This window comes from Gadus chalcogrammus, chromosome 22 (assembly GCF_026213295.1).
Source record: "Gadus chalcogrammus isolate NIFS_2021 chromosome 22, NIFS_Gcha_1.0, whole genome shotgun sequence".
Lineage (NCBI taxonomy): Eukaryota > Metazoa > Chordata > Actinopteri > Gadiformes > Gadidae > Gadus > Gadus chalcogrammus.
In genome coordinates this window covers 6,628,366-6,641,555 of record NC_079433.1, presented here as the reverse complement: position 1 = coordinate 6,641,555, position 13,190 = coordinate 6,628,366, and the positions used below count along the sequence as shown (strand labels likewise).

At 48.2% G+C, this 13,190-nt stretch overlaps 1 protein-coding gene across 1 annotated transcript in view; it reads left to right on the top strand.

Moving 5' to 3' along the window:
- The window catches only part of LOC130376229 (CUB and sushi domain-containing protein 3-like), a 387,391-nt gene that overhangs the window by 325,752 nt on the left and 48,449 nt on the right, over positions 1 to 13,190 (top strand). The window contains exons 36-47 of the mRNA XM_056583449.1: positions 563 to 676; positions 1,086 to 1,181; positions 1,829 to 2,032; positions 3,238 to 3,362; positions 4,394 to 4,490; positions 6,982 to 7,086; positions 7,718 to 7,836; positions 8,579 to 8,648; positions 9,812 to 9,928; positions 10,852 to 11,061; positions 11,436 to 11,624; positions 12,494 to 12,671. Coding sequence (XP_056439424.1) covers positions 563 to 676; positions 1,086 to 1,181; positions 1,829 to 2,032; positions 3,238 to 3,362; positions 4,394 to 4,490; positions 6,982 to 7,086; positions 7,718 to 7,836; positions 8,579 to 8,648; positions 9,812 to 9,928; positions 10,852 to 11,061; positions 11,436 to 11,624; positions 12,494 to 12,671 — 1,624 coding nt within the window. The remainder of the gene's footprint in view (positions 1 to 562; positions 677 to 1,085; positions 1,182 to 1,828; positions 2,033 to 3,237; positions 3,363 to 4,393; positions 4,491 to 6,981; positions 7,087 to 7,717; positions 7,837 to 8,578; positions 8,649 to 9,811; positions 9,929 to 10,851; positions 11,062 to 11,435; positions 11,625 to 12,493; positions 12,672 to 13,190) is intronic.

The window sequence follows — 13,190 nt, the reverse complement described above, 5'->3', positions numbered from 1 at the left end:
GCCTCTCTTGTATTGTTTTCAAAATTGCATCAGAAGGGACGTAACAATTCCTAAGAGCAGAAGGGAAATATTTACAGAAAACGTGTGGATCAATCCTCAGGACCACAAGGTTTATTAGAGCTACACGGGTGAAGTCAACCGTGCTCATAAGAATTCAGGTTTAAATATTACATGGGGCGGCGTTGTCGGCCATCAAACAACCAGGCTTTGTGCGTTGAAGCGTTAGCGTTGCTTGTAAAACAGGCTAATATTTCTTAGGTCCTACCAGTCTAAGGAGCTTCCCGTTAGCATGATCCGGCGTTCTCTTTTCTTCTCCCCCACTTTCCCTAAAGTTTCATCGTTTTATAATTTTGTGCCAATGTTTGACTTCAAAAGAGTTTCACACAGAAGGTACAATTTCCAATTAAAACGAAGACACCCACAGTTTAAATCGAGCTCTGTCATTTTAACGATAGCTATGAACATTGGAAGTGAATAATTATTAATGGTGTTAATTGCACATGCGGCGGTAGAGTATCGCTCCTTTACTTCCTTTGTCTCGCTCTCTCCTCGCTCTCTCCAGTTCTCTTTGGCCAGTTTGTGATGTTCCAGACGTCCCTGAACGACGTGGTGGATATCTACGACGGGACGTCCCAGCAGAACACCCTGCTGTCCTCTCTGTCTGGCTCCCACTCTGGTGAGATGGATGAATGTGTGCAAGGACTGATGGATGGATGGTGATGAGAGGTGGATGGTGAGCGATGGATGCGTTGATGGCTGGATAGGCGAATGATTGGATCGATTTAAGGATAGATTAACGAATGAACGATTGAAAGAATGGATGATAGATAGTATAAGGAATGGATGGATTAATATATGGTTGGTTGAATGAATGAATGAATGGATGGATTGATGGATAGATTAATGGATGGATGGATGATACATAGATTAATTAATGCACAGATGGACGGATAAATGAATGAGTAGATGAACAGATGGATGGATAGATGCATGACAGAGGCATGAATATTCCATCAGATGTAAGGGTACAGTTCTTGACCGATGGCACTGTTTCCCTTGTGTTTCCTCCTCTCTCCTCCTCCCAGGTGAGTCTCTTCCCCTGAGCACTGGGAACCAGATCACCATCAAGTTCACCACGGTGGGCCCGGACACCGCCAAAGGGTTCCACTTCGTGTACCAAGGTCAGGACAACTGGTACCGACTGGTACCTTTTGTACTATTGTAATATTTGTTTATTTACATGTTTGCATTTATGCCATTGCTCTTTTCCTACTTTGTACTGCAACTGATGTGCAACAATTTCCCCTGGGATAAATCAAGTGATATCTTCTCTTATATTAAAACACCAAAAAAGACTTCTAAACACGCATATAAAATCCGGGCAGGCCCCAGTGCACACATATCACTATTGACAGCTGGAGGACCCTGGCTTGTCGGTACACTCGTCCACAAGCCAGCTGTGCTCTATTTAAAATAATCTAGAAAGTGAAGCTACTAAACCGCTCCCAAATGAAGCTCCTCCAACTTTGGTTGCGTTCAACCTCACTTCCCAGTCCCAGGAGCAGACAATTGTGACGAGAGCAATTATAAAAAGTGACATATTTTTTATTTTATAGACATTGTATGAAAAATAAAACCTGTACATTTCTTGTGCATAGGGTAAGTCATTTTATAAAGTGGATTATTACAAGTCACCATTCTACAATTTACTAGCAGAAAAGTGGACCCCCTCCTCTGAACACCCCGACCCCTCTCTCATCCACATCCTCTCCTTCCTCCACCCTCCCCTCCACCCTCCACCCTCCACCCTCCACCCGCCTCCCCGCAGCCGTGCCGCGGACCAGCTCCACCCAGTGCAGCTCGGTGCCCGAGCCCCGCTTCGGCCGGCGCCTGGGCAACGACTTTGCGGCGGGCTCGGCGGTCCAGTTCGAGTGCAACCCCGGCTACGTGCTGCACGGCTCCAGCGCCATTCGCTGCGAGAGCGTGCCCGAGAACCTGGCCCAGTGGAACGACACGCTGCCCACCTGCGTCGGTGAGTCACACTCACACACGCACCGGGGAGAGGCTCAGGGAAGAGAGCGCTGTCCGTCTGCCTTCAGGAGGGAGTGTGTGGGGGCTAAGTTAGACTTTAGTTTTATTCATCAAAGGTTTTTGGAGGAGCGGTTGGACACTTGGTGTCTTAAAGATATTCAGGGATGCAGCCTAGAGGTGAGTCCATTAATAATGGACAGAAGGATGGGGCTTGTGACTGGACCTCTTGGTGTGGAAATGGTGGCGGGGATTACATCAAAGGGTCGCCTCTTTGGACAGAGCACACAACAGCAGTGTGAACGTAGTTGTGGTTGTCCACAAAGAAAGATAAAACAATCAACGGCCCGGTCAGAGGTTGACGAGGCAGGGACTGCAGGACAGCCGGTACACACAAGCTGATTGAAGTGTTAATCAAAACCCGGGGTTGTTCTGGTATATAAAAATTAAGCCAGACAAATAGACGGCTCTCGCTTCTTTGAGGCTTGACGATCGAGCTTACTTCATAAACGCTCCGAGTGAAGTCAGTGCACACGGTGAGTTTTGATCACTTCCCTCTATCTACGACCTCTCAATATTCCCTACATTGGTGCTGATGCTGTCATTGATCCGGGGGGATGGATTTACAGCAGGTGGTGACCTCCTTTTACACGGGGCGGCAGCATCGAGAGCTGATGAACACCCATCATTAAACCCACTAACGGAGCCATTAATAGGAGGGCAATGTCGGCCGTATCAGAGTACGATGTGGTGTTCGTCGTACCCGGGTTGAACACTATTCCAGTGGGGAAAAGCCTGCAGTTTCCAGGGGGGATTGTGTAAGTCGTACCCAAGTTGAACACTATTCTTGTGGGGAAAGGTCTGGCGGTCTTCAGGGGGAAGAGAGTTTGTCGTACCCAGGTTGAACACTATCCTAGTGGGGAAAGGTCTGGCTGTCTTCAGGGGGAAGAGTGTTAGTCATACCCAGGTTGAACACTATCCTAGTGGGGAAAGGTCTGGCGGTCTTCAGGGGGAAGAGAGTTTGTCGTACCCAGCTTGAAAACTTTGCTAGTGGGGGAAGGCCTGCCTCTAGAGGACCCTTGTCTCCGTACGCTCTTGATGGTGGTGAGTGACTTGTGATGTAACTATGTGACACACTCTCTCTCTCTCTCTTGCTCTCTCCCTCCCTCCCCACTCCCTCTCTCCGTCTCTATGCCCCACTCTCTCTAGTCCCGTGTGGAGGTGTGTTGGCGCTGCGTCGGGGGACTATCCTGTCCCCGGGCTACCCAGAGCCCTACGACAACAACCAGAACTGTGTGTGGAAGGTGTCTGTGCCCGAAGGGGCTGGCATACAGGTAACTCCCAGCTACACCTCCCCCCTGGCTGGTGGAGGAGTCGTGGATGCACAGATGAATGGATGGATGGCTGGGTAACGGTAGTAGGCCTATTAGTAAGCGGCAGGGTAGTGTAGTATTAGGATTGTGACGCCCAGATGAAAGGTTCTGGGTTCGTGAGTAGAAGGCTCTAAACCCCAACCTGCTCCGTAATGAGCAGTAAAGTCGACTTGGGTAAATGATTCGGCTAAAACACAGATTGTTAAATAGTAGTAAGTGTTGAGTAGTATTTCCTCTAGTGTAGCCTTCAGTAAGTTTTTAATTAAGAAATAAAAGCAGATGCACAAAAGGAACATTGCAATCTATAAGGGATCTGTGTCCAGATCTATCCATTGATTTTTATCAATGACCTAATACATTTTTCACATTTCTTCTGAGATGAGAAATAATAAGTAGCTTTCGAATTGGCTGCACAAAGAGCAGTGCTTGGTCCCAGTATTGTGTTCAGTTGGCTCTTCAGTCGAGATAATATCCCATTCATCCTGCTCAGTGATAACTTGCTTGGTTATGTTCATTAGCTCCAGGCTATAGTATGTGTGATCTACCCAACCAAACCTGTGTTTGTCTGTTTATAATTGTCTTGAACTCATCCAAACTTCAGTCCAATGCCAGACTCTAAAACAAGCTTTGGGCTGTTGTTTTGATGTATTCTTTTTCTTCTTTACTTTAGTGAAAAGCTGTGGACATAATTAACCACGATCATAGCATAGCATAGAATAAAATGAGCATAACATCGCTTGAGCATAGTTTAGCATAGCATTAGATAATCATAACATGGCCATAACACTGGCAAATCACAACAAACGTGAACGTAACAATACTGGGAATTACATAATGTACCTTCACAAGTCTGGAAAACTCCGAGCATAATATTAAGATGACATAGCCTAGCATACCTTCACTTGCATATGAGCTTAGCATAACAGGAAGGATATGTCCAGCATGACGTGGAATAAGTCCAACCGTTGTGTAAAGGTCCTGTACCCTCTCAGATCCAGGTGGTGAGCTTCGCTACGGAGCACAATTGGGACTCGCTGGACTTCTACGACGGTGCCGACAACCACGCGCCGCGGCTAGGAAGCTACTCCGGTAACCCAGAAAAACATACTAATAGATGGATCAATAAATCAATAAATAAGTGGGGATTACACCGGTTACAAAATGGAACTTGTGAAATTGCAGTTGCAATTACTCGCACGTTTTATAATTCATGAATTACGTCTCGTCTGGGATTTCACTCAATTTCAGGCAGGACGATATCAGCACCGAAATTGTTTATATTAATAATACATGGAATCATATTTCAATATTCTGGCCACCAGTCACATTGATCTCAATAATCATCGCTCAACATCGTCTGTGCTACTTTCCCATCGTCGCTGCTTATGTTTCTGATGGGAGTTTTACCGCTGTGGGTCATGATGCCCCCTACTGAGCTGTTAACCTGTTGATGGGAGAGCACAATTAGCGGTGGAACAGTTTAACGGGGCTTTCTCAGCAGGCGAGCAGCCACACACACCCACTGACATCTGCCCGCAAAGCATGGCCACACACACACGCCCATGAACGCACACACAAAAACACACACACACACACACACACACACACACACACACACACACACACACACACACACACACACACACACACACACACAGCCATGGTCACACGCACGCACACACACACACACACACACACACACACACACACATGAGCGCATGCCCACTAACACACACACATACACACACACACACACACACACATACACACACAGACACACACATACACACACAGACACCTATGGTCACACGCACTGATACACACCCACACACACAGACACAAATACAGACACACACAGATACACATACACACAAACCCGTGCACACAGACATAGAAACAGATTCAGTGCCAGACACGCAGCAGGGACGCTGTATGGAGACTCCGGTAAATGGTTCTCTTCCAGGCGGTTGTACCTGTAAAAAAATGTCCAAAAGAACTCCCACGCATATTCATATGTTCACCTGACTTAATCGTGAAGCCCACAGTGTTCAAATGGCACACACAAAACGTCATCATTAAGTCCAAAAATGACACACGCTTTTATAGAAATATCTTCGGTAATCTTCACCAGGTGTCCTCTCGATGTTAAAAACGCACACACATAAGAAAAAGTAATTAAATTCCAAACAACATGTGGAGAATAAACAAAGCCCATTCATATGGAGCCAATGGAACCACAATGCAAAAAACGGAATAATGAGAGTGAGGAAATGAATAACAACGCGTCAGGTCCTGACATCGCCCCGGGAACACAGAGTATCCATCCCGGCCAGTTACATAATCCCAACCGACGGCAGTCACACAACAAAAGTACGAATTCACACGGCACATGGCAACCACCTCCGTGGAGGAGATCACCAGTGCATCGCTCACTGCCAGGGAGGTTTATGGGAAAACAGCGGGGGGCTCTCGCTGATAAAGGGCTTGTGGAAGTGGGGGGTCTGATGTTTCATCACACGGGGTAACGGCCAGCGAGGGCCCTGCTGTCACTCATGGTCTTCGTCCTCGGAGGATGACGACGATGGCGATGGCGGAGGTGCTGTTGGTGGCGTTAAAAGCTGCCGATACACTCTGCACTTTGTGACTCATGCGCTGGACGCCCGGTGTGCCAGGATGTATTGACGGCAGAGTGCACTTTTATTACGTTGACGAAGAAGGAGAAGCGACAGAAAACTGATTTGTGATAACTTGGAAAACAAATGTAACGATAACCATGCTTTCTTTTTTTTCTTGCATACTTTTATATACCTTTCATACAATATTTTGGAATAACTTTCTCCCATTTCTTCTCTCCCTCCTTTCTCTTGTTTCTTTTCTCAACTCCCTTTCCGTCTCTTGTTCCTTCTTGCTTTCGTTCTCCCTTTCCTTCCTTCCTCTCTTTCTTTCGTTCTCCCTTTCCTTCCTTCCTCTCTTTCTTTCGTTCTCCCTTTCCTTCCTTCCTCTCTTGCTTTCGTTCTCCCTTTCCTTCCTTCCTCTCTTTCTTTCGTTCTCCCTTTCTGTATCTCCTTCCTTTCTATCATTCTTCCTGACTTGTCTCTCGTCCTCCCTTTCTGTTGATCGTTCTTTCTTCCTCTCTGTCTATCGTTCTTCCTTCCTCTTCCTCTCTTTCCTCTCCCTCTCCTTCTTTTGCCTTTCCTCTGGCCTCCCATCTCTCCCCCCTCCTCTCTCCTCTCCTCCCCTCTCTCCCCCCTCCTCCCTCCTCTCCTCCCCCCTCTCCCCCCTCCTCCCTCCACTCCTCCCCTCTCCCCCCCCTCCTCTCCCCTCTCCTCCCCTCTCTCCCCCCTCCTCCCTCCTCTCCTCCCCCCTCTCCCCCCTCCTCTCTCCTCTCCTCCCCTCTCTCCCCCCTCCTCCCTCCTCTCCTCCCCTCTCCCCCCCCTCCTCTCTCCTCTCCTCCCCTCTCCCCCCCCTCCTCTCTCCTCTCCTCCCCTCTCTCCCCCTCCTCCCTCCTCTCCTCCCCTCTCTCCCCCCTCCTCTCCCCTCTCCTCCCCTCTCTCCCCCTCCTCCCTCCTCTCCGGCCCAGGCACCACCATCCCTCCTCTGCTCAACAGCACGTCCAACAACCTCTACCTGAGCTTCAGCTCTGACATCAGCGTGTCTGCCGCCGGCTTCCACCTGGAGTACACCGGTACCTGCCCGTCCCCCCCCCCGTCCCCCCGTCCCACCTCTGCAGCCCCCCTGTCCCGTGTTGTTCAGAGACACAAACGCAAAGAATTGAATGCAATTCAACTTTATTGACAGAGCGGGTTTCGGTTGATAACAGCGCTACAAAAGTGTGTAACGAGGGAACCGACCGCAGCAGGAAATTAGTTTGAAATCACGGGGAACAATCGGAATCACAGAGATGATTTTTTTTTGCAGAAGCAATTAAAGTCGCTTAAAAAGAGAGGAAACGCAGCAGGAACAATTATTTTGTTTAAAGGCACAATAAACAATGAGCCCAGAGGTATACCTGAGAGGTACAAACAAACAAAGACAATCACGCACCGAATGATTTAGGCGGAAGCTCAACTAAAGAGTGTGTTTTAAGACGCTGTTAAAAAATGTATTAACGGCCCCATGAAACACACCTCTTTACTTTAGCCTCTGCTGGTTGGAATAGACGATCCTCAGACCACGTCCTGTCGGCACGTCTCTCTCTCCCGTCCCCGTGGACGATTTGCAGGGAGCGTTGTATGTGTGTGTGTGCTCTGACCCTGTGTGTGTGTGTGTGTGTGTGTGTCATGGTGTGTGTTGTTGACCCTCTGACCTCCCCCCAGCCATCGGCCTGGAGACCTGCCCTGAGCCCCAGACCCCCAACTATGGGGTCCGCCACGGGGAACGCCACATGGTTGGGGACGTGGTGCAGTTCTCCTGCGAACACGGATACTCCCTTCAGGTGAGACACTGCACCGTGAAGGCATAAACTAGACCATCCTCAACAAGACTAGACTAGATTAGGCTTGGCTAACCTAGGCTGTACTGGGCAAGGCTGGATTAGACTAGTCTGTATTAGACTTGTCATTAGACTAGTCTGTATAAGACTTGTCTGTATTAGACTAGGCAAAGCTGGGGCAGACTGGAGTACGTGAGGCTGGAAGCTACTACTATAGACTGGATTTAAATCGACCAGACTAGACTTCAGTAGACTAGACTGGACTAGACTATGCTGAACAAGACTAAACTACACAAGACTAGGCTAGTCTGTACTAGACTGGAGGCTGGAGCAGACTGAAGTAGACTGGACTTCAGTAGACCAGACAAGACTAGACTAACAAACTAAGATTAGACTAGGATAGACTGAAATCCATTCGACTGAACATAACGAATAAACTAGTCTAAGCTAATGTAAAAGTGTACAATGAAACATGACCTTTATGCTTTGGTAGAACGATTGTACCACCTGTCCCATTAGCTCCTGTTCTGCACTTGACTCCTAGGAATATAAATCCTATTCCATTGGCCTTGTGCTGTGATTGATATGGGCTCTCCAACCGGCTCTCTCACATGCATTCATAATGTGTACAGCATAAAATCTCTTTGGTCATTTATATCTAAAGGAGTGTGTATGATGGAAAGGGATCCTGAGGATGCAGACGGTCACGAGTCTAAAGGTGTGTCGGTGTGTTTTTGTCTGTTAGGGCCACGCCCACATCACCTGCATGCCAGGACCTGTGAGGAGATGGAACTACCCAGTACCGCTGTGTATTGGTAGGTAGACACACACACGCACGCACGCACGCACGCACGCACACACACACACACACACACACACACACACACACACGCGCGCGCACAGTACACACACACACAGGAACACGGACACATGTGCACATACGCACGGACACACACAAACGTGCACACACATTCACTCATATGCACACACGCACGCATGCACGCACGCACGCACGCACGCACGCACACACACACATACTGAGAAACACAGACACATAAGCATACACACTCACACATACAAAGAGATGCCACACACACACACACACACGCACACACACTCGCATGTCACACTTAAATACACATTCATACACATAAATACACTTATTATGCATAATAAAAAAGTATTGAGTTATGATGGGGACATGAGATGCATGCATGCAGGTAGAACTCTGCACTCCAAAATCACCTTTAATTAAACAGCACATGAGGCACATCGCCATTCAAACCGCCTTTTCCCTCAGACACATTTCACCCTGGTTCTCTCAGGGTTGGCGCGGGGCTCTTTAGCGTTGTAAATGAGCCATCATATCCCAGGAATAAATAGAAAGCAGCAGTGAAAAGCCTGGGCCCCGGGGCGTCGCCGTCCGCTGCCCGGCGTGCTCGATAATGCCGCGGTGGCCGAGTGGAGTCCGACCGGCCGGTGTTTACCAGGAGGACCGCAGAATTGGTTTTCCCAATGTTCCTGTTCCACATCCACAAGTGGATAAAAGCCATTATTCGCCGCATTTCCCCCGGTTTTGTCCTCGTTTCCTTGTTCCTTCGAAAGAGGAGGGGAAAGCAAGAGATTAGAGTGTAGTAGGTAGGTTGTGACTCGCATCCAGGCCAGCTTGGACTCCGGGCGTCTGCAACCCCCTTAGTTTAGACCGAGTTTGTACCCAGAGTGATTCAGACAGAAGCTGAGGCTGATCGCTATGATGTCAGTCAATTATAGATAGTATACCTCTTGCTGATCTGCTGTGCTAATTATTCCACTTCCTTTCTTCCACTCTCTCTACCTCTCTCTCTCTTTCTCCCCATCTCTGTTTATGTTTGTGTGTGTGTGTGTGTGTGTGTGTGTGTGTGTGTGTGTGTGTGTGTGTGTGTGTGTGTGTGTGTGTGTGTGTGTGTGTGTGTGTGTGTGTGTGTGTTCATGCACACAGCCCAATGCGGTGGCTCCATGACGGACGTCAGCGGAGTGATACTGAGTCCCGGTTACCCTGGCAACTACCCCAGTGGCTTAGACTGCTCCTGGACGGTCAACCTACCGGTGGGCTTCGGTAAGGGGGCACTCAAGGTTCCTAGTCCTGACGGACAGACGTCCATCTGTGTGCCCATCGTGCTCCTCGTCGTCTTTCTGTCAGGAACTGATTTTATCTGACACAGACATGACGTTTTCGTTGGACGAACCAGATGCATTGTTTTAAGTGTATCAGCATACATGCTAGTTTTCGACACCAGTCCGATTTGCGAGAGACGGGGTGGGTCTTTAAGTGACATGGGTTCAGAGGCGAAATAGTGGGCTGGACTTTTACTGACATGGGTTAAGAGGTAAGAGAGTTGGTGGGACTTCAGGTGACATGGCTTAAGAGGGGATATACAGGGGGCAGGAATTTCATTTGAATGGGTTAAGAAGTGAGAGGGGGCGGCACTTTCAGTGACATGGGTTAAGAGATTAGGTTAGAGAGGGACGGACAGCTAAAAGTGAGGTATTCGCTCAAAGACTTGTCAAACTCCTTGGTGAAACTCTGTATTCATCCTCCTTGTCTCCGTTGTTTTTGTTCGTCTTTTCGTGTTATTTTTCTTCTCACTCTGGGGACTGTTGACTGACGGACACAGCTCAGAAAGTGCGCCCGCGGTAGACCATGATATTGCTACGATCTACAAATCAGGATCCTCTCTCAGCCTAGTATAAATGTCATTATTCTCCCTTTCAATCCCTCCTAGTTCCTCTGTTTGTTCACGTAATCACTCATTGGAGTCTCTAGCTCAGCCGGTTATTTGTGGGTCTTTTTTCCGAAAACTTTTAGTGATTGAAATACGGTGGTTGAGTAGAGCCAATCATAAGTGCCGCATGTGAATCATATCGATGTTAGTTATAATTGACCTCTGGAGGATCCCCGCTAGTGAACAGATTCATAGATTGGTTGGCTTTTTGTTGTTGTAATTTATCCTCCTCTATTTTGGTGCTGTCTTCCTCCAGGGATCCATCTGCAGTTCCTCAACTTCTCCACAGAAGCGATCCACGACTACCTCGAGATCCGCAGTGGCAACATGGAGACCGGCTCTGTGATTGACAGGTTCAGCGGACCAATCATCCCCAAGTCTCTGTTTAGCACCACCCACCAAACCAGCTTCTTCTTCCACAGCGATTACTCGCAAAACAAGCCGGGTTTCCACATCACATACCAGGGTAATTATTCTCGGTGCTATTTTTAACACGCGTTTTCGACACGCTGACAATTTGCCCACTTGAACATTGTAGTTCCTTGTTTAGGTGCTTATGTTGTTATGTTCTTCATCCTCAATTAACCCTTGAGGATGAAGTATCTCATCTTTCCATTGATCTGTCTGTATGTGTTTCTATGTATCTGTCTCTCTGTCTTTCAATCTATTCATCAAATGGTTTTGATGTTGCCCCTTAATGCTATTACTTCCTTATTTTCCAAATTGTTGCATAGAACGTGTATTCATATGTCCGGGGTGACAGATTGTAGAGAACCTTCTGACATTTTAAATGTAATGAATTTTTCCCAAATTTCCCCAAATTACCCGTTGCGTTCCCAGCCTACCAGCTGCAGAGCTGCCCCGACCCGCGGCCCTTCCGGAACGGGATCGTGATCGGGACGGACTTCAGCGTGGGCATGACGGTGTCGTTCGAGTGCCTGCCGGGGTACTCCCTGATCGGGGAGGCCTCGCTCACCTGCCTGCACGGGATCAGCCGCACCTGGAACCACCCGCTGCCCCGCTGCGAAGGTCTGTGACCGGCTACCTACTGTAGAACAACGAACACTACTTACGATCTAGGAGTTAGGTGCAGCAGTAGCTCAGGAGGTAGATCTACCTCCTGAGCTAGTGCCCAGGTTTCCCTGAGCAAGGCACCTAACCCTAACTGCTCCCGAAGAGCTGGCTGTTGCATTGCATGCTGACACCGGCGTGCTTTTGTGAATGGGTGAATGTTACGCAATATTGTAAAGCGCTTTGGATAAAAGCGCTCTACAGGGCTTTATAAATGCAGTCCATTTACATTTAGGGTGCTGAACGGGCAGCGCAAAGGTTCTGGGGTCCCACCCTAATGTCTGCAGTCGACCTGTAGGCAGCCTGCAACAGCGCAGACGCCTAGCCCTTCAAAACGTGTAACGAAGTAAATGGTCTTATTAACTAGACCTAGAAAGGGCAGCGTTCGAAATATCTAGCAACGCGCAGCGCGATATTTGGATCATTGCGGCACGCATGACGGTAAATGCGGGCTATTACTTTTATAAAGTGTTTTTTCATGAAGCCAATTAGCAGGCGTCCTTGAGCAAGAGGCTTCAACCCCCGCTCGTTAATCACCTGCGTCTTAACTCATTCACCTCGCTGGGAGGCCATCTCGAATCACTGTAGGTCGCTTTGGGGAAAAGGTGTGAGAGGAATCATCATGACTGAATAATTATGCGGCCCGGTGCGATTTATATTATCATATGGCACACACACCTCCGCCCACGGACGCCCCGCAGAGTCTGTCGCTCCTTCAGCTCGTACAGCTGCAGCTCCGAGCCCTCCACGCGACGGGGGGGGGGGTGCTCGTCTTAAAGGGCCGGCGTCCCATTGTTCTGGGTCTCAGCGTGTCCTTTCCGCCACAGCTCTGTGTGGGGGGAACATCACGTCCCTGAACGGGACCATCTACTCCCCGGGGCACCCCGAGGAGTACCCCAACTTCCAGGACTGTGTGTGGAGCGTCAGGGTTCCTCCGGGACACGGCATCTACATCAACTTCACCGTGCTCAGCACCGAGCCCATCTACGACTACATCACCGTCTGGTAGGTGGTGTTATACACTCTATATACACACTATACTGGTGTACTCATATCTATATACGACTACATCACCGTCTGGTAGGTGGTGTTATACACTCCATATATATGTATATACATTATATTCTCATATCTATATATACTCACATCACGATCTGGTAGGTGGTGTTATACACTATAAATATCTATCTATCTGTCTATCTATCTATCTATCTATCGATCGATCTATCGATCTATATCTATATCTATATCTATATCTATATGTAGATATAGCTATACACACTACTGATATACTAATATCTATATATGATCACATCAACGTCTTGTAGCTGGTGTTGTATCCTCTATACACTATATATACTGTACTTCTAGTGAACTCATATCTATAAATCAATATCCCAATCTAGTAGGGGGCTATGACACACACCCTCACACAAACACATGCAGGATGTACTTCTCCTTAACCCGTTTTTCAGGAGCAAACTATTTCGCTGAACTACTGCAGTATTTGTTACCATGAGTACG